Source organism: Gallus gallus, chromosome 15 (assembly GCF_016699485.2).
Source record: "Gallus gallus isolate bGalGal1 chromosome 15, bGalGal1.mat.broiler.GRCg7b, whole genome shotgun sequence".
Classification (NCBI taxonomy): Eukaryota; Metazoa; Chordata; class Aves; order Galliformes; family Phasianidae; genus Gallus; species Gallus gallus.
Window position 1 is genome coordinate 4,382,272 of NC_052546.1, and position 26,300 is coordinate 4,408,571.

General features: G+C 43.8%; 1 protein-coding gene across 4 annotated transcripts in view; it reads right to left on the reverse strand.

The window, feature by feature from the left end:
* Positions 1-26,300, reverse strand: part of TMEM132B (transmembrane protein 132B) — a 186,483-nt gene that overhangs the window by 102,026 nt on the left and 58,157 nt on the right. For all 4 annotated transcript variants that reach the window (XM_025155604.2, XM_025155606.2, XM_015275628.4 and 1 more), the window contains one exon: positions 7,903-8,043. In XM_025155604.2, coding sequence (XP_025011372.2) covers positions 7,903-8,043 — 141 coding nt within the window. The remainder of the gene's footprint in view (positions 1-7,902; positions 8,044-26,300) is intronic.

Genomic DNA, 26,300 nt, shown 5'->3' on the forward strand with positions numbered 1-26,300 from the left:
ATTCCCTACTTAAATCACTCCTTTTAAAAGAGGAATAACTTATTTCCTTCTCCTGTCAGCAGAGAAATTAAAGAGTACACCATTAAGAAGAGTGCTTATCTAACAAAAAGATCCACCAGTCAGATGCAGAAAAGTAGAATGGATGAAAACTGCCTAAGAGGGAGAGCAAAAATAAGAATCTGCAACTCCAAATACCTCTGCTGTCCGCTCTCTGCTAAGATCAATAACTTCTGGACTCAAATCTCCACACTGAAACTCCTAAGAGAATAACCTAAACTTCTTTTTGATTGTGCAATGCTGAGCACACCCGTTTTTAAAGAGTTGAAGTGCTCTAAACATGTGGGTGATGCCAACTCCAGAGCTGCCATAGGTGGTTAACCTCTGTGTGGTTACCTTAGAGGACCCGGGGATTTGCAACAGTGACAAGTCTCCGTTTACAGACTCACCACACCAATGAATGTGCAAGGGCTCTTAGCTTTAATCGGGTTTCATGTTCTCAACAAAACACTGAGGTTTGATAAAAGAAATAATCATACACTGACACTGTTAGCAGCATCAGCCAATTTCCACTCAGCTTACTTTCTCTTTTTGCAAGAGTTACATTATGGGTTTCAAAATAAACTTCTTAAGTCATGAACACGGATGAGGAATATCAATGGTAAAATGACTGAAAAATTCAAACTAAAGCAAGAATTAATTCATGCAAAGTTAATGCTGGGATATTATATAATTCATTTGGCACGGATGATTCAAATAAATCAAAGTAACAAACCTAATATTTGCCTGTACTTAATAGTTGCCTAGCAACATCACCTCCTAACAATAAAATGAGTTTAATTTTTGGCCAAATGCCTAATAAATGAGTTGTTAGCTTTGCTACTTTCATGCACTGTCTGTTAAGTAAGCAAGTCAACACACATTGCATGGAATTCCTATGTGTGCAGGAGGCTCTGCTACAAGTCAAGCTCATAAGCCGGTGAAGGTGCGAATTAAACGTGCCACACATACCAGCTCTCTGATTTCATACACATTCAGTAATCTTTTCCAGTCCTATTATATCAAGGAACAATCCAATTACGGCTCTCAAATCTCTGTGTATGGTTGCCAAAAATAAAACCCTCAGTAACATTTCGAATATACTCAGAAACATTTCTGTGCTACAGAAGAGTTCAATTTCCAATATCCACAATATTTTCAGGTGTGACACACTAATGCTCCTTTTTATACACAGTGTGTCTTACCATCAAGACCTGTATTTTCCAAACAGAGCTCTCCCTGATTGCTGGCTCCAGGTACCTCCTTTATCATTATAATTGACATCAACAGAACCAAGGCAGGTACTTAAGAGCAAGCAGGTACTTAAGTGGCACCCTACATAAAGATACCATTCTGAATCTGGACGTAAAACACGTTCTTTTGGCAAAGTTATGTCCCTAAGTACCCCAAGTATAATATTTACAGAAGAATCAGGTCACAACTGTGGTATAATAGTTTTGACCATGTGTTCTCCATCCCTCTGAAGTCTCCACTAAGCACACTGAAACGTTCCTATCAGCAAGGATGGACCTTCTGTGGTGACTCACATGCAGCAACTCAAACAACCGTGAAAACAGACAACAGACTGGCAGAGCCTCAGAGAAGCCCACTGACTCTTGAGTATGTCATACTCCCATTGGCAACTAATACGGAAAAGCCATGCAAGCACCAATGGATGAATAACAATTTGAAGTCATTCACTCATCAGCATGCATTTGGTATTTGTTCCCAGCCTCCCTGCTATATTCTCACAGTCCTAATTATGCAGACTATCCTACCCTGAAATTAAACTTTCCCAACTGTTACATTAAGATTCGCATCTAGGAATGATATACCCAAAATGAAGTTAATTAGGTCAAATGCAAAAACAAAACTCATTTCGGAACGATTAGGCTCATCTTTCAGAAGAAATATCAGTCAAAATATGCATTGAATCAGGTTTTGTGGAACACATTGGTAAAGAGGTTATTGAAACCGCTCAGTATATTTGTTGCTGAATTGAGAAGACCAAGGTATCACCGAGTTGCACATACATTTTTTTGCTCTTTAACCCAGACAATATACAAAATCAAAGATATGTATTAAGAAATGGCTTCCATTGGCTTACACCTTCTGAACTGCCAATATAGAAAAAAGGAGATCAAAATTGAAAGGGCTGAAATTAAAAGCTCAATGTTTGTCTGTCAAACCACTCCTAGAACCAGGAACCAGACTTCGAAAAAATCTTAAGCTTCAGACACAGCTGTGACCTATCGAGTTGTCAGGAATCAGAATCAGCTCTTCTGAGCCTAGCATCACACCTAGAAATGAGCAAGGCCTGGTGACCTAACTTAGATGCTCCTTATATCAGATGTTAGCTTTCCAAGTCATTTTCACGCTTCTGTACTACATCATCTTAAACCACTGAATACAGGTGAATACTGTTGAGTCCTTCTAAAAAGAAGTTTCCCACTTTCCAGATTTTCTAGACAACTGTCAAGGTCTCTTGCTGTACTGCTCAATGGGTTTTTCCAGTTATGAAATACACATTTGTTCAAAAAGATTTCCTTGGGCCATAATAAAAATACTGTACCAGCACAGCACGTGTGCCCTAAGAAGAGCCACTACTTTCTTGGTTGCATGAACCACAGTAAAGAAGCAATTACCCAGACTAGCAGTAAGTAATCCCTCTGACCCATCTCTTCTGGGGACTTTACCAGAGCAGCAGTGAGTTTAACTAAGATAGAGGAAGAAACAGCCATCTGAAAAAGCTGGCTGGCCAGGAGAGGAATCATGTGGTTAACAGGCTATTAGGCTCCCAATAGGAGATGGACAGACAATTTCATTGTTCTTAGCCTTGAACGAAAAGAAGAAAAAAAAAATAAAATAAAATATCTTCCTGAAATGATACATTTCCATTTGATCCTAAAACCACAGCTTTCTACACTGAGTGGTCCTTCCTACTGCTGTTAATTGTCTATTATTTTGTATGTCCTCTTTAAGCTACTGCGAGGTGTCAGTGCTTTTATCTTACAGAAACATTTCCAAGCCTGCTTGGATTCTTTTATACAAAAAGGCATACATGAAAAGAATAAAGGTTAGTTAAAATTCTTCTTATCGGGTTTTCTGTGCGACACTATTGAGTCATTTATGTCTGAAAATGTGTATGGATGCTTCTCAGTGGAATAGTCTTTACACAAAGCAGAACAGACTCCAACACTCATAATAGAGGTCACAACCTTAAAACTGGTGCGTTAAAGATAAAATTCTCTTCATCAATGGCTCAAGAGACAATGCTGTCTTGAGGTCTGGCCAAGGCCAGAGAATGAACTCCTACAGGATCTATAGGCCATGCTCACTCCACATTCAAAGCACATTTCTTTGCCCATGACACTTCTGACCTAAGCAAAGCAGCAAGTGCATAAGAATAGGAGAGGAACACCCAAGGCAGTATGCTGCACCACAAAGTCTATGACTTCTGCCCACACCTTCAGCTCTTCTTTTCCTTTTCAAGCAAAACCTTCCTTCCCAAAGACCAAAGGCTGGCTGCTGTGGTGGATGCAGTGCCAAAGGATGGGAGCTCACACTCCTTCTGCCTCCCCTACCTCGGACCAGGGCCAAGCTTTAAAAACAAAACCAAATGATACATTTTTGCTCAGTTCATCATCTCCAGTAACACAGATTTACTTTAAATAAATACATGCCCAACTCTTAACTGGCAGCCAAGTTCACTTTTTCTTTTTCTTTTTATTTTTTTTACTCCTAAGTGAGATTTCAGGTTCAAGGGGTATTCCCAAGTGCAAAAAAAGAAGTGAATTATTTCAAAACAGCAGGCTCTATTTGCATACCTATAAATACACGAAATAACTGCTTTCCCTGATTTAAAGATACATATATATATATGCACACACTGTGGTTATCATTTTTTAAAGTAATTTAAATTATTTGAATTCTTTGAACACCATTTAAAATGGCCAAGAAATGGAATATCATTACAGAATATTAATTTTTTATTCAAGTTTAAAGATAGATAATGTCAAATGCCAAACAGATGAGTTGGTCTGCATCAATTAAAAAAGATATAAAATGCCCATGCAACAGAACAAATAGTTCTGGCAGAAACTTAAAGAAACCTACGAAGATTTCAGCTTCCCTACTTCTGCCTCCTGAGCGTCCCTCAAGCAAGTTTAATTTATGCAGTGATGGATATCCTGAGAGATGGAAGCTGCATTATTGACACGGAGATAAAATAATCCCTGAGTGAGAAGAACAGGTTTGGTCACTTCACGCTCAGCCTGCAGGTAAAATCAATTTCAGTAACTTCGCCAGTTAGCATAAATACAGCCTTTCTGATTAAAGTACTACTTTGTCATGGAATTAGATTCCCCTCCCAGCTAATAATGCAATAAAATGTAATGACAGTTTTCCTGAGTGAGGAGAATGATGTCTCTTATACTCCCTTCCAAAGTGGAGTCGCCACTTTCCAGCTTCAATTTCTGAGACTGTGCCACCTCGTTCTTTGTGAACCAAAGGTCAGTCACAGCAAGGTGCTGTTCTTCAGCTTTCCAGCAAAGTAGAAACCCAGCACCATGAAACATATTGCTTTGTGGGGCCTTTCAAATGAGAACACCAGTGGTCTGAAATAACCCAATCCTATAACATGCAGGATCACTGGCAAAGTTCCTGCTACGCCATTCCTCTGGATATCAGTGCAAAGTTATGGGGCACAGCAACTTGCAATAATTCAACTTTTTTTTTTTTTTTTTTTTTTTTTTGCAATAATTCAACATATCACCCTACACTGCAGGGTAAGATGTCAGTCCTTCACACACACAACTGTTCTGCATGGACAGCTGGGAGCACCTGATTCTTATCTAAGCCTGCCAGCCCTGACTTCCTCTGCTCCTTGCAAGATGCACTCTGCGCTCAGCACAGAAATCCATTAAGATCCTTTCCTATGGAAGAGAAGCGCTCGGTCCCAGCTGCAGGCATCATACAGGGGCATTTGTGCTTGAAGTAGAAACTCTGTCTTTTTGAAGCAGCAAACTTCTGATCCAACTAACTCTTCCAAAATGAGATTCATGGAGTTCTGCCCCAAGCAGAGAATAAGTGTGCATGACAACAACCCATCTCCTTGCTCAATGAGCTCCCAAAAAGCTCCTTTGAGATGGCAGCAGTAAGGGCAAAGCAAGGCTCCACACAGAGCAGAGTAGGTGCATGCAATATACTTGTGTATATTTAAAATAAACCTTTTTATACTCTTTGTTCAACTACGTTATCAAAAGAGGTTTTAAATACAAGCTTTTGGGACGACTAAAGAGGTGAATTTATGAATGTATTCCTAACAAAACACACTCTGCAAAGCTTTAATCTGCGAATTGTGACAAGCTTGGACAAAATGGATTTTTAATAGAATATAATGTAAACTGCCTGAAACATTGTGATAAGGACTTTTTTTTTTAAGTAATGCACAGAAAAGGCATGGTGCACTCTGCATGAAAGGAGGAAAGGTCTTAATTTAAACCATTTTAATGAACACTCAATTTGCGTAGGGAAATGTGAGAAACGGAGATGAAAACCTCATGATAGCGATAACATTGTGGAAGGGAGAAGGAGAAGATTAGGAAAGTAAGCAAATTTGGAAAGGCTCCCACTGATAACAGTGGCTGAAGGGAATAGAGAAGGGATTACCACCACGTCGCAGCCCGACGCCGCAGTTCTCCTTGCAGCGGGGAATGCTCTTACTGGGATCATGCACTGGGGAGGAGGGAGCAGCCCAAGTGCAGAGCAGCGCAGAGGCAGTGGATGGACAGATTTCGGCAGCGCAGCAGAGACATGGCGGGATGGTTCTCATTTTCACCAGACCTCCAATTACATATAAACTGCCTTTAAGGAGCTCCCGAGTTACTCAAAGGCGGTTTTGCCACACTGACCTTAGTGGAAGCGAGTTCAAGTCTCAGCTTGTTTACACATAGCATCAGAATCCCTGCGAAACACTTAACATTCTTCAAAAGAAACAAGAGGGCCACCACTATGACCAAAAAGGCAAACTGAAGTAAAGATCAAAGCTAAATATTTACTCTAAGCACTACAATATTTGCAAATCTGGAAGCAATCTTTCAGCGGTTTCCATTTGCATACTTTAATTAATCCAAAAATATTAAAACTAATCTCACAAAGGAAAGGGTCAAAGTATTAATTAACTCGAGATTCCTTGCTTTTGTGCAATTTAATAGTTCAATACAAAGCAAAAACCAGTTTTAATAAAAAGTAAGTTACTGTGACAGGTATAATTCCATGGATTAGTGAAACCACGTACAAGGCAGTAAGTTTCTGTACCTTGCCTGTTCTTTTTTTTTTTTTTTAACTTAAAAAAAACAGTTGCATTAAGTAGAAAGTCTCCTCCGTTACACTGATCTTCAGTCTTCCTCTGCCTCAGCATTTCAGCACCAGGGCCAGCGCTGTGACCCAACCCCAGAGCCACCGTCCCTGGATGCACTTCCCACCACCAACAGGCTCTTGTTGGCATTGGAAGAGTTGGGAAATGTAGTTGAAAAGCAAAGGATTTGGTGACAAAGGTTATTCCAGCTGCCAGAGCGCTGCTTCACCACTGCAGGAGCTCATGGAACCCCAGCAAAAAAATGACAAAAAAATGAGAGGCCACCCACCACAATTTCCAACAATGCAAATCTAGACTTGCAACTTCAACGAATGGAAACAAGAGGGAAAATTTTACTGTTGATGTTTTTTGTTTGTTTGTTTTTCAGTGGGCAGGAAGGGCATGACGCAGGTAATGAACTGAAGCGTTTCTGTGACATTTAATGCCAGAAAGCTCTGCATCACTTAAGAGACTAAAAGCGTAGGAACCGCCTCCCCTCGCTTTGTGTGTTTGCAAAGCAAATGCCCAACATCCCACTCAGTCACCTCCACTCTCCATCCTTACTGAAGAGAAACAGGAGCTTTCAGTTTGTCATGCACTAGGCCTGTTTTACACATCCAGCAGTGTTCTCACCTCAACACTGCCTTTTTGTCACTGAAAAGTGAACCCACGGTAAATAGCTCTCACCTCAGCACACATACTGCAGGTATCCAGAACTAGGTGGGGGTCCTTTGCTCCCCAAATATAGCTCCAGAAGTCCAACAGAGCAGAAATACACTTTGCATGCCAAACCTTTGGCAATAATCTTCCTAGCTCTAAACAAAGAGCTTTCAGGAAGGATGGGTGCAGAAGGCTCCTTAAATCAAAGTTTTGACATAAAGTTTCGTGCTTTTTTAATTATGATGCAATTTCATGCTAAATGTATGCACAGTGTACTCTAAATATACAGTAACTGCATGATAATGAAGAGAAATTGCTTGTGTTGTCAAATACGTAATTCTGACTAACAATATAAATTTCTCATTATATTTGATGTAGCTGGCGGGAGCATTACCATAACAAATGCACCCAGCATTCACAAGACAGTTCATAGATACTCATAGGTGTTCTGCAGCATTAATGAAGAACACTTAATAGCTATTACTTCTACAGCTTTTCAAATAAAAGAGACAGCATTGTCCTATTTTGATTATTTCTCAATTATTCTCCATATTTCTCTATTCTAATCCATTTATTTCTGTAGGCTCTTTGGCAATGGGACTTTTGCTGCCTGTAGGTGCAAGAAAAGCAAATGTGAGCCAGGATGAGTTGGCTGCCTCTAGTTACACTCAGTCATCTACTTCTCAAGCTCAGAAGTGAAACAAAAGGAACAAATCTCTAATCACAGCACTCACAGTTCTTCCAACACAGACAAGAAGGAGCAAATGCTGCTGTTAAAAGAGCAATACCACTCATCAAAGAAGTCTTCATCAGCATTTCAGCAAGAGTTAATGCACAGAGGAGCTTACCTGCTCTCTGGGTCTGGGTCATTGTGCATGCAGGTGATCGTAGCAGTGGTCCTGGCACTATCGGTCTCCTCTTGAACTCCCCACTGGTCCGCATCACTGACTCTGACGTCCAAGATCTTCACACCTGGGGCTGTCTTAATTCTGTTGGAAAACCACAGAGATCTCCTTAGTTACAGACCCCATACACATAAATCCACAGAGGTAAACACAGAAGATGAAAGAGGAAATATTCCCTCTTGCATTAGTAATAGACTGATACATTGCAACTGTAAGTCAGCCTGCTTCAAAAATATAAAACAGGCCCAATTATTTTAAACAGATGAAGTATGAGTTCCATTATGTGCAAAGGTGGTTAATTTTCAGCTGGAACAACGTAGAAAGAATAAGAATGCTTTCTGCTTCACTGGCACCAGTTTGATATAAATGAAACAGATGTGACTAAGCATAAGTTGATTTAATTTGTTGCTTCTGTCCTGCAGTCTGAGATGGAGATTCAGAGCACTGTGATATAAAGTAGATCCTCCTGCCTGCAAACCTTTGGGAGTGAGGTGGCTCTTAACATTAGGGGGATTTGCATGGAAAAAATGTGCTCCCCTGCTTGAAGACCATAACATGGGAAGAGAAGGAATATGTAAGGATAAACCCTGGACACAAGGCTGGAAATAGTGATGCCATTGCACTGGGATCTATCACATGGGGCATGCAAAACTTGCTGATAGAAATAGTATGTCAACATGAAAAACCTTCCTTAACTCCCCAAGCACAGGTAGTGCTAAAAGCATGCAGTACTTGGTAAACGTCACCATTTTTTGCCATTTGCTTAAACAAAAAAAAAAAAGTCCATGCTCCAATGGGGCTCTGCATTAGGAACAGATTGCTAAGGAATAGGAAACAAACTGCTTTTAATAGCAGGAACTTCATTTGTGCAGCTTGACTCCAGAAACAAGCCTGGGATTTCGACAGGAGTGCTGCAAATATGCCTGGAGAACAATTAGGCTGAAAGCAACTGCTGTAGCGCCACGTTCGCCACTGCTGTGACTTAATTAATTAAAAGCAAAGCCAAGAGGGACCTCTTAGTTGTATGGTGGAATTAAACAGCAACTGCTGTGACTTGAAGCGTTACTTAACAGTGAGTTGTGATGGATTGGCCCCAATGCCTCGTGGCCAGTCGGCCCTCGCTCTGCTCTATTAAGAATCTCCTTTAAGTTTTAGCTGAGTTCGAGGTCTGGGATCAAACTAACTTCAAGACTCAGTGGGTGGTCTTTTCTTCTGAGAAGGAATTAATTTGTCCTGCTTTTACCATGTCCTTGTTTCTCCCTGCAAGGCTTTCCAGACGTGATGGACCAAACCCATGCCTGGCATAACCAATCTGATGAAAAATGTTTCCTGCAGGGAGAGAATTTCATTTGATATTTTTCTAATTGTTTCCTTCATGTTTCTCTGCAGACATTCATATCTCCAGACAACATGCCTCAAAGCTTATGTGCCCTTTCCATATCATTTCCTCTTCTTTTTTCCACAGGAACATTCATTTATTTTGTAGTAATTACACTGGACCAAATCATTCCTGAAAAACACCTACATGGCTTCATTTCAGACGGACTTGTAGTTTACATGAGAGAGGGAGAACCAAGCCTTCAGCAATGGAGCCAGTCTTTTATTTCTTTAGACTTAGTCAACCACTCTTCAGGGGAAAAAAAAAAAGAAAAAAAGGCTGCTATTTTAATTTTCTCTTTCCCAGACAAAATTAGATATTTTCAACAAACTCATCTCCCCACTGTCCCCTCCATTTACCAATTTTTTCTTGACAATACGCTTGGAAAACTCTAACCCAGCTTTTCACCCAAGTCAAGGCCCTGGTGCATAAAAGCTTCACTGAAGGGCAGGAGATGCATGGGGCCAGGACAGCTGGATTACACCACGATTTCAGGATTCATCAGCATCTTTCCCATCTGTGAGAAGCCTGTAATGCCCTCCCACGCAGCTCTTGCACTACGGATATCTTCACTCTGCAGCACACTCCGTCTTCTGCTCCACTCTGAGCCTGGTGGGTCTCAGCACCCCATCAGGATGTGGTGCAGGAGCAGGCTACGGTCATGTGGGACCTTTGCACAGCTCCATCCTTCCTCCCCTGGGCCCGAATGTAGCCCATCTGGGCAGCAGCTGAGGCTCTCCTGATGTCCTGTTCACCACTGGGCTGATCCTTCAGAGCACTGTCCCATAAGAGAGGCTCAATGACTGCACTTGCAGCCTTCACTCACTGCCTATCCATCTACTGTCTTGCTGGGTTAGCATCAAGTGAACATCACATCCACTGCTTCCCTGCTGTTTTCCAAAAACATCTCCAAATGCTCCGTTTTAGGAAAATTTCCGGTCTAATCCTTTGCAATGCATCTGCTCTGGTGGGCTGAGACAAGATGTCATTTTGCGTTTTTGGATATCAGTACAGCCAGAAAGGTTGAAAGAAAGAAAAAAGTGAATTCAGCTTCTCACTTAGGAAAAAGTCAAGAAATTCAAATCGAGCAGCCTACATATGGAAGGTCGGAGCCTACTATTCTTCTGATAAGTGATTCATATCTTTTAGTCAGCCCCCAAATCCTCAGGCATAAAACTGCTGTGAGAGTTGCTGACTCAAAGCATGGAAAAGAACAGGAAAACCCAATGGGTGCTGACAGGAATTGGAGCAGAGATGGTGACTGGCCAATTTGAGAGCCCAGGCATTGGGTGTACTGCCTGCTCTGTGCCAGGCTTCAATGACAGGCTTGGGTGGATTGCTTCATTTCCTTACACCTCCTTTCCCCATACGAACTGTGGGGAAGTGCTGTTCTTCCATCTCCTAGGGAGCTGCAACAATGCACAGAATGGACTGAAAAAAAGAAGTCTGACGTCCTTTAAATTTATCACCTGTATTCACAGTCTGTACCACAAAGGAGGTGACCATTTATTCATGACGCTCTCTTCTTTACGGCTGGAGAGAGCCCAAGAGAAATGTGACATTCTCAAGCACAGCCTTTCATGACACTTATGTCTGTAAGATCTTCAGAAGAGAGAGCTTCTGAAGGTGGGGATGGAGGGGGTAGTGTCAAAGCTATTCAGAAAGGGAATCAATGACACAACTGCTTCACGAGCGAATCTTGCCCTCTTCTCCAGCTATAAATGCAGAATGGAGGAAGCTGCTTTTGAGTTAGATTGCAGAATACATTTGGTATCCCCAGCAGAGATTTTTCCCCCAAGCAGTGCGTCTTCCACGTACTGAGGAATATAAAGCTGGAAAAATGATGGACTGAATGGAGTGGGTAAGAAAAGCGTCCCCAGCCTGCCAACTTGCAACAGCTATTTTAAAATGCAATCCCAGCCTTAAATGTATGTGACCCCATGAATTCAGCAGCTCTCTCATTTAGCACAAGAGGAGGAGAGGGGAAAGTACGAGTAATCACCAGGGCTGGGATGTAACTGAAGGGCTGCAAGAGGGATTTAGGCAGATGAGCACTCAGCAGAAGAGTGCTGGGACTGCCACTGCCTCCTGGTCAATTAGCTGCAGCATCTGAAAGGTAAATGTGGGCAACACACCCAGCACCCCTCCTAGCAGCAGTAATTGGAAGTAAAATCTTGGTAGAAAGAACTTTAAAATAGAAGCAGAAGAGAAAGATGTTTAGGAAATAAAACAGGAACGTGCTCACAGCAGATGGAACGTACTCAAAACAATGGGAAAAAGACTTTTTCAGAACTATTTTAGAGATCCGCTCATCTCCCCCCAACCCATTACAGGGGAAAACATAATCTGAGTTAAATCCTCTCTCAATAACGTACTACTAACAATAATGGTTCTGATAATAAATTTCCTTTGCAGTTTCCAAGTACTTCTGCATTCAGTCCTTCAACGCTCCTCTTTAGCCCAATTAAAAATAAAATCATTATCCCTCCCATACAGGCAAATCCAAGCTGTAGGCCAGCTTGGCTAACCCACCCAATATCATACAGCCTCTGCAGAGCCAGAAATGCACCCATCCAGCCCAACTCCATGCTCACACATCAGCTAGACACCCCAACCCATCTTTAACACCAAACACAGTGGAGCTGAGTAATTCCAAGCCCTCACAGAGCATTTTACAGATTTGAAGAATCGCACAAACAGCGAGCAATTAGTTCTGAATGAGGTCCCCGGGGAGTTTCTAGTTAAAATACATGTGTTTTAGGATACATTAAGCCAAGCACTATAAATTAAAATAATCACTGAACTCAGACGTAACAGCTGAGAACTTTCAGGAGTGTGGGTGAGACAGGCAACTGCTCCCGTATGGCAGGGACACAAGCAGCCCTATATGGGGGTAGAGCATATTTTCTGAAGTATTCATCCAAGAACGTTATTTCTTTGTTCTCTTACATGTTAAAAGACCTGTCACAGCTTTATGTTCAAGCTACTTCCCTACCAAATTCTTCTTAAAATAGCAATGCCAGGCCAGATGTGTTTGTATTAATGTCACTGTGAGTAAAGCTAAGTATTTAAAACACACATCAAAATACACAAAGATCCTGGAACAAACCAAGCCCTCTTCTAGAGGCCATAAGTGTAGGAGCACAAATAATGTGCCTTTTTATCACAGAAGTGAAATAGGCAGCCTGCTAAGCCTGGAGGAGAGGTGTAGGCAGATGTGGAACACTGCAGTGCACCAAACAAAAGGAAAATCCCAATATGTTTGAGTAATGGCATCAGGCAGTTAAAAACACAACCCTGGTACAAACCCAGTGGCAATATGTACTACCAGTGAAATAAAGTGGGAACTGATGGTGGGACAAAACCCCACCACATTCAGCTTTATCCCTAAAGAGAACTCAACAGAGATGGAAGCAATGACGTTCTGGGTCAGCTGGAGTTTTACTCAAGATATTACCTCTGCATTTCAACCCAGCTAAAACCTACTCCAGAGGCTGCTCCTCCATTGCCGGCCCAGTGCATAATTGGTCCAAATTATTTATCAAAACAAGACATAGATTCACTGTGCTCTGCCTGTCCTGGCAAGCCATCATGTGGCCAAGGTTCCTCATCACCACCCCACAGAAACGCCTCTCACCTTCACACTACATCAGGAAATTTGCCTTTTCCTCTCTCCAGGATAACTCAATTTCTCTCAGCATCTGCTATTTTTATATAACCTTTTGTAGCAGTCTTACTTAACCCCATCAAGCACTGGGGATGCAGTTGCTAGGAAAGCAGTTATTACTGCTGTATATCAAAATATCTCCATCCAACAGGCGCTCAAGGAATAAAAGTCAATGCCAAAGTACCAGGAAGAGCAAAGTAAGAGAAAATAGCTGTGGTGACCAGTGCAAGGCAAGGCAGGAACAATGTTGACATGGCAGCCAAAAAAGCAGAAAGCCTTGGGGAGGTGGAAGCCCCTTGCAACCTCAGAGGAGACCAATGCTGAAGACTTACAACAATACAATTACCACTCTTCTAGACAGACACCTGAAGCTATCAACCTATTTTTCAGCCCACCAAATGGATCAAAATGTGCTATGCATCAGGCTTGCTAGCATATTGGATTTTGAATAATGAAGAGTAAACAGGGCTTTCATTTGGATTCTGACAGTAAAGTGCTTTCCACGTGATAAATCAACTATTAGGAAAGACAAATGTCACAACCTACCCTTGAAGCATAATGGCTTGCGATTCAAAGGAAGCTTTTACGGAAGCATAACCAAAATAAGGTGTGGCATGACCAGCAGGAGGTGGTGCTGGGGCAGTCCAAAATCCTCCTCCCACCCTTCCATCAAACTCTACGTAGAACTTTGCTAAAAAAAGTACGGCAAATTTTCTCCAGAGGCCCCACTCTTCCTAAAAGCTTATAAATATTTTAGGAGAGATCCTCTGCTGTTCTAAATCACCAGAGATCACTGAATATCACGGTGAATTCATGATACTGAAAAGTTAAATTTCACATCTGTGAAGGTGAGTCAAAGAAGAAGGGGTCACCTCTCGTGAGTTTCCTCAAAGGGAAGGTGCCTCAGAAACTCTGGATATAAGACTGCATTCATAACATCAGCAAAGAGCATGTGAGCATCTCCAAAGCAGTCAAACATTATCACATCTTTACATATCCAAATGGAAAATTCCAAGTGTTTGCCTTTTTCCTTTTAAAGGAAAGAAGGCATTTTTAAATGTTATCGTCACATGGGAGCAGAAAGTCCATTTTTCAGTTTTCTCTCTCTCTTACTCAGGTACATAAAACAACAGTGGAAAGATGCTCTAATTGGCTTGAAATTAAAGCTATTAATTTTTATTCTTATTTATTCCTGTCACAAACCAGACCTGTTTATATGGGTTCACAGTGCTGCTATGGGAATCTGAGAGGTTCTGAGGTCTTTCTGCAATACAAAAATCAAAACAGTCTCCCAGCAATCTCCATTTCTATCAAAATATGTCAACGGTGGAATGTTTTCCTTCAGGGAGAAAAAGGCTGCCGCATACCAGGGCAGGAGATGCCAGGTGCAATCCCTTTGACTCACAGCACTCTATTAACCATTTAACTGTATGGGCACATTCAAAATGGGGATAAGTATCTTTTCTTGCCTTGGTATAGAAATTCATTCCAGGAAAAAAATAAATAAATACTGCAGGTCAAAGAGTTCTGTAGCAATTGGCATTTTTGTAATGAAACTGAAATCTGTATTTTTTTTGTTTTTCAATCCACCTGAAAATATGGTTGCGTCTTTGACACATCGATGACTTTAATTATAGCATAAGCACATGTGGCTTGAGATTGAGCTGAAAGCTCTTCAGACCCACTGCCCAGCCCCCTGCCCACTGCCATGGGGAAGCAGTCCAAGCCTTTTGGCTTGGCTCACCCGGAGAGCAGCAAGCACAGAACATCTGCAAAGAAAAACCCAGTTCCAACAGCTGTCTGACACTTTACACTTTCAGAGCATTCAATAAACATGAACTGAATGTTATTACTATTGATCAAAAGGAGAGAGGGAACCTTCTCCAAACTGATTCTTGTGCTACCAAACAGCCCTTTCTCATCGGTATGCAAACCCTGCTCTGAAAGAGGAGTGATATTTTCCCTTCCTCCACTCAGCTGAGTTACGATGCAGTGATCGTTATTCAAAGAGCTCCTGCTGCCATGCACCCCTCCGACACCTGCAGGAACTGAAGTAGGTGCCCTCTCTTCTGCAACACAACAAGCCGTGCCATCCCTCCTCCATGGAAAGGAGAGGTAAAATGCTGTAATGGTTTCCTGTAACATAGGGCTGCAGAACACAAATCAAAGCCTGCTCAGACTCTTCAACCTTTCTCTGAAAGATCTGAAACACTCCGACTATGTCCTTTACCTTGAAACCAACGCAATGCTATAATAGATGAAACCATTCCTTCAAGCCTAGAAGCACAGGAGAAAATGCATTATCAAGTCTGAAGGTGTCTGAAGTATTTGAACTTGGGATTCTTGCAATCATGCAGAAACACAGCTTTGAAAACTGTAATGAAAATATCAAAGCAAGTCAGAGGTTTTCTCCCGCAAAGACAAAGATACTTATAGGTTTCCTTTTATTGAAAGGCTCCTTTCAGAAATCAGCGCTGCAGAGATGTTTGCAGCCTGAACAGAGTGCAGTCCTCCTGGGAGACAGCGAATCTTTGTGAAGGGGTCATTTTTCTGCCTCTACAAGTGGGAGGGAAAAAAATAAAAAGAAAGAAAGAAAGAAAGAGGGAAAAAAAGCCCTGAAGGTCACAGTTCCTGAAAGCACCTAAACAACAATAAAGAAAAAAACTTCCCATCCCTCTCTCCTTGCGAAACCAGATAATGAGCTCCATAGCCCTGTCTTGACCAACATGAGATGGGGTTTTACAGTGTTTGAAGTCATCCATCACAGTGGCTAAATTTGGTCACCACCTTGGAGACTCACAGATTTCCTATAGGGAATGAGTCTATTCAGTACGTACAGCTGAAGTCAGACTGTGACAGCCAAGCCCCAAGCAGCAGATGCTTGGGAGGCCCATGGCAGCCCACCTGTTGTCCATCTCTACATGCCACAGCACGAACAATGCACCTTTAGGGCACCTACCACCATTTTTTGACACTTGCTCTGTACTCCAAACCAAAAAACCAATGAAAGAAGGGCTGCCGTCAGGAGTGCTGCCCAGGCTGTGGTGAGGGGACAGCCACCTGTGCCCAAGGGAGGGGGAAAACAAAGCACTGCAATGAAAATCCATCCAGAATTAAAAAGGCCACGAGAACTTTGCCTGAACTAGTGGTTGTTGGTTTTATTGAATTATTTTATGGTGCTTTATGTTGTTTAATCGAAGAAAGAAAATGGATGCCATAAAATATGCAGAGCTAACTGGGGCTGCAGAGTACATTGCTGAGTATTGCTAGTAATGCTATTCCCCCTTTACCGTCAAAAAAATGAAAATATTGTTCTTTATATCCCTGTCACACAGAACAGAGGTCTGCAAGCGCTCACGATCAATCTTCCTGGAGAGCACCTTTACCTTGAGCAGCGTGCGCCAGGATGGAGAATAAGCAAAGCTCAGGAAATAATCTCCCTTTCCACAAGATAGAATTCAATTTCCAGTACAGCTCAGACCAGTACTTTTCTTGAAAAGGTGGTACCATAAATTACAGTAAGAAAGCATTTTTCTGCTGCTAGCAAAAATTTTAGTGAGCATTATGATTATGTGGTTTGTACTCCAGGCACCAGTGACCACCAAGCAGGCTAATAATGCGTGAATTCTGATGAGAACCAGCCCTCCAGCTGGGATAAGCCATCAAAGCCTTCTTTCCTGCTTTTTCCCCTCTGCGTTCCCCCTTGTAACAATTTTTTCTAGCTGCAGACAACAGCCTTCCAAGACTCTCCTAGAAAGTAAGCACTTCCCAAGGAAAGGGACACTCCAGGCAGCCCTTTGGCCACTGCCCCAGCAGGACAACGAGGCCACGAGGATGCACCCCTGAAGCCACCCAGCCCTACACCACTGTCAGGAGAGTCTACCAGCCACAACACAAAAGCTGATTGCCATTTGTGACCGTGATTGATGGTAATGCAAGAAACTAATGGCATTCTACTTGCTCGTCAAAAGAAATTACTCACCCCGGGCCAGCAGGATTGGGGAAGGATTATTTAATACTTGCAGCAGTTCTTAATTTAAAATCAAGTGTTTGTGGAAGAGCAGTCAGGCAGCAGCCTGCTTCAGGATGGATCCAAACGTGATGCAGCACGCACGCAGATCTGCTCTGTTTGCCAGCAGGGCTGTGCTGCTCGGCTTTGCCTGCAGTCCCCGTGCATGGAGGACAGATCCTGCAGCCCGGCTCACCCCCAGCATCCCTCCTGATGAGAGTCACCCCGACAGTTTGGGGACAGGTGGCACTCAGACATCAGCCACCAGGACGAGGGGTTCTGCAGTCCTTCGCCGGGAGCTCATTCCTACAGGTGGACTCCAGCACTGAGTGCTGTTCCTAGGAATTTCAGTGACACAAATCACTGATAGAAAAAAGTCCCTTAAACCTTGAGTATTTCAAAGCATACACTGTGTTTGCAATAACAAACGCTCTAAAAACAGGCTTTCCCCCAGGGAGTCGGGGGGCACTGAATCAACTGCCAAAAAAAAAAAAGGTTATGATGTTTTTTAACATGCTCAGTAGTTTTCAGTGAAAAACACTCAGTGAGATACTTTGTCCCACTGAGCATTAAGCACTTACCATCCCTGTTCTCTTTTGCGATCCTAACTACTCCCCACCCGTCAGCCATGAATTTGCGATTAATGAGCCTTGTTTAGAGGATGCAAATGCTGAAATAGTTCTGATACATGGGCTGGAAGCACAGAAAGACGAGCTCATTCAGCAAGGGAATCTGCTGTCCTTGGGGGGAATCCAACCCTCCCATAAAGGAAACCAGCTGCTCAGTGACAGCAGCAGGGCAGCACGCTGTGCTCTGCCCCGAGGTGCCCGGCCATGCTCTCGCAGCTCAGGATCCAGGACAAAACCATCCCCGTGCATTAAGGATGCTGAACGTCTGCTTGCAAATCTGGGGCTGGCCAAAAAACGGCTGTGATTGGAAGGAGGATGGGGTAAGCGTAGTTCCATTCTTAACTACAAAAAACGGGCACACGCTTTGGGTTTAATACAGAAATAGACCAACAACCTAGGGCTAAACCAGTCATAATAACCATATTATGACCAGTTATACTTAAGCAGCAATACGGCAGCCACTCCCCTTTTGCTTCTCCCCGTGCTGCTGTTTTCCTGCTTAAAATTGTCTAGTATGTGCCCATCAGTACTGACATAGAAGTACTGGATTGAAGGAGGAGAGGCTTCAGTATGTTTGACCAGTTTATAAAGTACACCAGGACAGAATGCATTGCTCTGTTGCAGCGTTCACTCCCAGATACATTTCAGGAAGCTGACTCTGGACGCCAGGAGACTCTGCACCTCCAAGCTGCAAACGAAGCTGGAGCTTTCCAACCTGCCTCCTGCAGAGGAGGGGCTGTCAGTGCCTGTGCCCCGTGCTGTAATTATTTCCTCCAGCAGTTACTGCACTGTATCCAACACTATCATGGATTCAAGCGCCAAAGCACTAAAGCGACAATATCTCCTGTGCCAGTAATTGCTGACTCAAAACCATATTCTCAATTACTTGCATCGATAGCTTGTGAATACTCAAAGAGAAGCCACTATTTTACTTCGGCTGAGTTTTCTTTCTAATCCGGTAGTTTGGATATATAAATTATCTGATTTGATGATGAAAACCTCAAATGACAAAGGCACCATTCACAAAACCACTGACTGCATGGACGAGTTTCTTTCATTTTAAACGGTGCTGAGAAAAGCACTCCGTTCCTCCTGGTACCACAGCCTCCCTGACTTGAATCTCCACTGTCAAGCCATCACTCTCAATTAACTTCAGACCCAACAACTTCGGGCGTAACACGCTGCCTGCCAGCAGAGCAAAGCCTTCAAAAAGTGGGCCTTCAACCCAGAGCATAATGCTCATCTGTCCAAAAGACCAACACTGTCCCTCTGAACTACGGACACCCTCAGCACTGCTGGTGCAGTCGGGCCGTACTTCCTCCTGGGAACACTTTGTCTCATTTTCACATGGGGAAACCCTTTCTTTAGAGTTCTCTGCAGGATTTGGCAAAGCAAAGTGGCTAGCATCATGCACATGGTGCTACAGAGCACCACGATTTACTAGTCGTGGCAGTAAGGGGCGTCAAGGTTCGGTTTCCTCGCACGCAGCAGGGAGATCTGGGGAATGTAATCAACAGCTGCAGGTAAATATATAATATAACTGCAAAATGCATTTCTTCATATTTATTACAACTTTCACATCTACATCAGGCAGTTTTCATTCCACAGATTGAGCCTGATCTGAAGTCATTTAGTGGGAGGCTGGTAGCTGAAACACAGCCACATTTCCAGAACAATGTAAGTACACTGAATTTAACGTGATTTCCTGCCACTGGTTTAGAAGTGCAGCCTCCTCCACACCCCCCATTTACACTGAGCATGGCACTCAATATCAGACCACTTTTACACCATCAAGTAGAGCAACGCATAAGGGAAGAGGTGCTCCAGGACTCCTTGAGTTCTCCCCATGTCCCTCAGGCAAAGGCTGCTGGCAGTACCAGAAAGCACCAGGAAAAATAAGAAAGAGATGCAGTGATTCAAGCCTGAACCAAAAATGGTGTGCAATGAGACAACAACTTGGCAATGGTGAGGAGGTCTGCAGGGCTCGTCAGGGCTTTCATTACACAGCAAAATGACTGAAAAAAAAAAAATCTCAGCTCACCCACCAGCACTACAGCAGTTATGTATTGAGATTTCTTTCTGGAATAAGTGCATATTCATTTTGATTGACATTTCTTCACTTCATACATTCAGATCATGTCAGGGGAAAAGTTGACTGAATTCACAATGCAGTACCGATTGAGTTTCTAATAGATACAGCTGTCAGGAGAATGTGTAGGAATAACTTTCAAAGCCACTCTGACTCAGTCTTTCAGCACAAGGAGCAGGCAGGACGTGCTGGGACACACGGACAGCCCTCAGTGCCTTCGACCAACCCAAGGCATGGAGCTCACGAGGTAGCAGAGGTGGCAGAAGGGCACAGCCCCCATACTGGGGGAAGGATGCCAAGGAAAATTGGCACACGAAGAAACTCAGCTTAAGTTTGAGCCCTCGGAGAGCCCCGGCCTTGGGCTGTGCTTCTTGGCACAAGACAGACAGCTCCCATTGATCTCAATCCCTACCTAGAAATCAAGAAGCCCCGTGGTTTTCCTCTGCTCATAATCCTTCCTCTGAAGTTTTCCCATTCCCTCAGAAAGACCCTCATGATATAACTCTCAAATACGCCAAGGCTTGTCCAAATGTTTTTCCTTCTCTGCACAGACCTGGGCAACCACGAAATGACCAACCTTCAGCACTCACAACATGGGCGCGCAGCAGCTCTAGCTTCCTCCACCCTTTTTTAATTAGACAACGGAGAAGGAAAAAAAAAAAAAACAACCCAACAGGGCTCTTCAACACTTAAAACCAACCAGCTTCAATTAAACATTTAAAATCGCCCTGCTTGTTAGAGCAGCAGCGTCCGCAGAGAGACTGCAAACGTTGCCATTGTTTTGCAACACGGTGACCCACAGCTGGAGGCCGCGGGACGCCATTTCAACCAGGAACGTTCCATTCCAAATGCATCTGGCAGTTTGTTCGTGGTGAGAACTGCTTCTCCACGTGGGAACTTTCAGAAAGCCGCAAGGAGCGAAACGCAGGTGGCTTTTCTTAAAGCCTGGGGCCAAACACAATTTCCCAGGTTGCTGTAAACATTCTCTTTTAAAAATAAATAAATAAGCCAATAAGAAAGGGAAGGTGCTGTGCCGGGCCTTCTGCATCGCTATTAGGAAGCCGAGAGGCTCCTGCTACACCAGACAAAGCCTTCAGTCAGTCCCACAGAATATTCACAAGACAGAATGAAAAGAACAGTGGGAGGAATTGGCTTTAAAGTGCATTCATTGTACTTTCCTTTGCTATAAATGTAATAATAGGTAACAGCTCCTTGCAGTGTTGAACAGACAATGCCATTAACTCTTTTCTTGCTCCGGCATTCCAACCAGTTACACCCACTCTACGTGCTAACATCCACCCTGTACTACAGGACAGATCTTGAGGTCCTCGCTCAAACCCTCCCTCAGACGAGTTCCTAGGACAATTTTTGCATGATGCTTTCATGTCTTTCCACAATGTCACTCAAAAGCCTGAAGGCACAGAAGCCCTGCGGGAATTAGTGACAAGTACCTGCACGTTTGTACCAGGAACCAATCCCTGAAAGAAAGAAAAAGGAGAAGTGGAAATAAACCTGGGGGATGCATTAGCAGGAGCGCTTCTGAGCAACTTCCCATTTAAAGCACGTATGGGATACATTCATCTTCAGCATCGCTTCAAAGGGAACGGCCCGTAATCAAAATAAATCACCACTGATTTGGCTGGAGGTTGGTGCCCCAGGGGCAGGCTCTGCAGCCACAGCCACGGGCAGCACCGATCCCTCTGCTGTGCTGGTGCCACCGGAAAATGCTGCAATGGGATTCAGGCCAGGATTTGCTTATCGGCTCTGAACCATGAGGCCAGCCGGCAGTATGTGCTGAACGGTGCTCTTTTTGAGGATGTCATCTTTCTATTTATGTTACCTAATTCTTCTCGTCCAACTCCCCGTGGCAAACCAACAGTTGAAATCACACAGTATAAGCTAATAGGGTTATGTAAGTGACCATTTGCTGCACATATGCTCTCCCCCCTAAGGCGAGCAATCACCACGACTGTCTGTAGCAAGAGGCACACCTTCCATTCCTGATGCGTAAGCACATGGAAGTTGTGCCCCTTTTGGAGGGAGAGGTGTGGGTGGCTGAGCATGGAGACACCTGAAAGCACCAACAGGCAGAGGGAAACCCAAAAGAGAGGTGTTCCATGTCAAGCATCTCCCTCCTCTTGTCTGCCCAAGATACAAAGCTACACCAAAACAAGGCAGCTCCACACACAGCAGCTCTCTGTGCAGCACAGGACAGGCACAGCTCTCCTGCCCAGCCCAGCTCCTGGTACTGCCTCCACAAGAGCTTCTCTGCCTTCATGCTTCTCAGCCTCCACAAAACAAGATTTGCTTTTCCAACCAATCCTACAATCACAGAATCATTAAGGCTGGAAGACAGCTTTATGATCATCCAGTCCAAGCATCAATCCATAAGCACCATGCCCACTCTTTCCTCTCCTTCTCCATCCTCTTCTCAGCATCATTCTCCAGCTCTGCTTCTACAACATAAAGGCAAAATAACTTACATAAACAACTAAACTGTTTCAAGGCAAACTGTGTGTATGGACATGGATACTTCCTCGGTTTCAAATGTGTTTGCCTTAGTCTAGTTAGAGCTCCACATAAGAGTCCCTGTAACGTCTGAATTACTGCACCCTTCACTCCAAGGTGCACAGGAATGGCATAGGCCCTACTTTGGAAACCACATCCATTGCTTTCTGGAACCTCTGAAAATACACCTCGAAAATATAAAGCCTTGCAACACAAAATTTTAAGTATGCATTTTGCTTACACAGATTTTTTTTTTTTTTTTTTTTTTTTTTTACCATTCTGTTTCATCTCTCAGTTCTGGAAGGACCCTTTTCTAGATAAAGTTTGAACTCTTTTGCAGGGTGGTCCAAGCACATAACCCAGTGGAGGTGGGGGCTTTGCCCACTTACATGTATACCTGCTGTCTGTACATCTTTCCATCTACACCTCCCAAGACTGCCACCGCTCCCTCCTTGGCAGTTAGGAGGGCGCAGATGCTCTGAGCACACGGACAGCAGTGCCATTCCCAAACTGGCTGCTCCCTGCGGTTTTCTGGCCAAATCCATTAATCAGGCCTGATCGAGGGAGCCCACATGTGCATGTACTGTCAAATCCCTCACAGGGCACTGTCTTCCACCAAAACACACAGCCCTTTGCAAAGCTCCCCCGCGGCGCAGCAGCAGACAGTACCAGCTAATGGGGCCCCACACGCGGCCATTTGCCACACATATGCTCCACGTGCCCTCCAGAGCCCTCTGCTTGTCTGCTGGACTGAAGGGAAGGGACGGCTTTGCAGAATCATAAAGCATGGAAAAGACCGCTAAGATCATCTGGTCCAACCAGCAACCCATCACCACCAGGTCTGCACTGATTCACACTGCTCATCTTCTTCCACACTGAACACACCACTTGGGGAGGAGGCTCTTCCCAGGGCACGGCATCACCAAAACTCACTCCAGAACACTTAGCGTTTGAATCTAAGTTTATGTGGCATATCCCCAGGACACATGAAATTCAGAATCCAGCATTTCCAGCTGCTGTTTCTTATTGCACGTACCTCCTGCCAGCAGACAGCCTTTACTGAGCCTAACAAAAATGATTCGAGCCAGTGCCAGGCTCCAACATTGCACAATAAGAACAAGCAATCGTAGCACACAAGGAATGTGTCATTTTCTCCATCTTTTCTTGGATGGTAAAACAGAAGCACAGGAAAAGCAAGGAAATCACTCAAGGCCACACCAAAATAGCACCAAAATCCCCCAGCACAGGACATGCTACATACTTGTAGTAACAGAAATATGTATGTCGCTGCACATCACAAAAGCTCATTCAAACCAAAAATTTATCACTTGCTTCGGACTCCAGCCAGGTGACAGCACATACATCACAGAGCTGTCAACAATCTGCTAATCTTGGCTATGAAATGTAGGATAAGAAGCTTAAAAATACACTGCTCCTCCAGAAGCCATAAATTCTGCTGGCTCTCTCTCACACACCACTGGGTAATAGGTCTGCTCCAGCCATTTCACTCCCATCTACTGCAGTTAAACACTTCCTTCTCAAATGTCTATTTAGGGAATGGCGATCAGAGGTACAAAATAGCAGACATCAGACATACATGAACAGAAAAGTAACAGAGAGCATCTTTCTCTCCTTGGCTGAGAAGAATTACCAACTTGCACCTTTTATGAGGGTGCAAAGGGATGGCAGAGCCCCATCAGTGCAGGTTCAAGCAGTGCCTTCAGTGCTTGTTCATGGCATATCACATCGGGCACATTTTGAGGAGAACCTAAAGGAAATGCAAGCCTCTGTGCAGGTCAAGTTATGATACTTTACGTTAGCAAGCTCACCAATGACTGCATTACCCTGCTTAGCTTAAATGCTACCCCTCCTGCTGCACAAGTTGGCGTTCAACCCGCCATGCTTTGTGCAAACACACTTCTCTGAGTGAATTTCTCTTCCAGCAAATGGCTCGGTGCATACCTGCCATTCTTCATTTCTGACTCTGGCCACAAACTTCAGTTTCTCTCCACAGCACTTAAACAGTACATAATTACAACTAATTATCGATCACCGAGGAATTACTAGTTGACAAATCCAATTTCCACACTGTTATCAAGCGTGATGGCAGACCAGAGAGGATCAAGGTACCTGCAGGTCTGTACACAGGGTGGGACCAATGCTGTTACCACAGCCATCCTTTAACCCAACACTGGCCCCTGAAGACCATTGTGTTTAGGGTCCTATCATGTAAGGCACCATAAAGCTATAGGAAGTGACAGTTCTCACCCCAGCAAGTTTTACAAGCCTAAAACAACCCAAGCCTTCAACACCTGTAAATATATTCAATTTGGTTGCGTTCATACCACCTCTGAATTCCATTTCTGCAAATACTTTCCTAAGCAAGCTGGCCGGCAGAGATGCTCAGAAACAGCTTGTTTTAGGGAAAAACACCCCTCAGTTTTCCTCAAAGCAGATTTTAAATTTGCATACGGCAGTGCACCTGCTGACCCCCAGCAATGGATGCGCCACTGAGGGCAGAGCACTGCACGAGGCTGAGGCAGCCCCTGCCCACCCCACACATGAGCTGCAGCCGCCATCAGCCACAGGTGGGTTGGCTCTGGGACTTGGGGACTGTAAAAAGGGGATTTTTTTTCCCCCCCGAGGGGAAAAAAAAAAAAGCATTCCAAGGAAGTCCAAGGGAAAAAATACATGGAACTGGTCACTAGGCTGAAACAGAGCAAAAAGCACCTTGTTTTAATAAAAAGTCACCTGATGGATTGTTTTTTCCCCCAGTTGTATTTCAATGGAGTTATTCGCATAATTCAAGTAGACACAAATCCCAGTGAGACAATATCCGTGCTCCCGTAAGCCCAATGGCAGCCATTCCAGCATGACTTACAACCGAGGGAAGGGAGAGACCATTCCTGTGGTACGCACAAATTGGTTTATTATTAGAGCTCATCCAGCACCATTATTTTCTGACAGAAAATGTGTTTTCACAGAACTGAAATTTCTGCAAAGAGCATTTTGTCTTGCAAATGCTTAACTTCTCTTTTGGGAAAAACCCCATTTCGTTTCACGTCTGGTTAACATTAAGATACATTTCCCTTTCCCTTCAGTTCCAAAAGAAGCACAGTACAATTTGGAAAGCGCTGCACTAAACCTCCCTGGCTCCTTTAGCACTGAGCTGAGGATGAGCCTCACATGCAGGCGCCTTACTGAGGGCTGTATTCTTACAACAGACTCCATTCTGCTCTGCTTCCAGTCTATGAAAGTGAAACATGACTTTATTAAATGAAGCCCTGAAGACTCTGTCCTGCTGAACGTTAACTACATTTCCATTGTCTTGCAAGTTCACAAAGAAAGCTGCCCTGCAGGGAGACAAACTCATCCCCAGCTTCCTAATCTATAGGAAAAAAAAGTTGCACAAATTTATATTTTGGGTATGTTGGTTCCCTCAGACAGGACTGCCTACATGCACACCAAGCCTTGCCCAAGAGGGATCCATCCCCTCCCAGCACTTGGGCTTTTCGCTTGAGCTTTTAGCTCCAGACACCATCAAACATGAGGTAATGGAGAGGATTCAGATGGGCACTGACAGACACGGGCAGGCAGAGCCCCCAGTGATGAATGGAGCCATTCCTGCTATGGGGCAGCGCAGGGGGTGTGCATGGGATGGCAGCTCCCTTTCCATATTCACCACCCAACGCCGGATGTTCTTTTGGCCATTCAGAATTGATCTGCCCTGGTGAGAGAGCTGCAGGAAAGAGCAGGAATGGCACTCAGCCCCACGGCCCTTCTTCAAAAACAGCAGATTTTAGGGGTAGAGGTGGCATTGCCTTCCTACTTTTGGAAAGCATCTCATTCTTGAGGAGGATCACTGGAACATGAGCAATAAAAATAGCAATTTGTAAAATGAAAGCAATGAGTGACGCTTCTTGTAAAAACACCACGAGACATTACAGATAAAATAACATTCCATAAATAGGCCAAGCATTGGAGCCACGATCACCGACAGCAGCATGGGGCGCACAGCACTTTAGCAGAGGAAGTGAAAAATAGCGGATGCAATTTAAGAG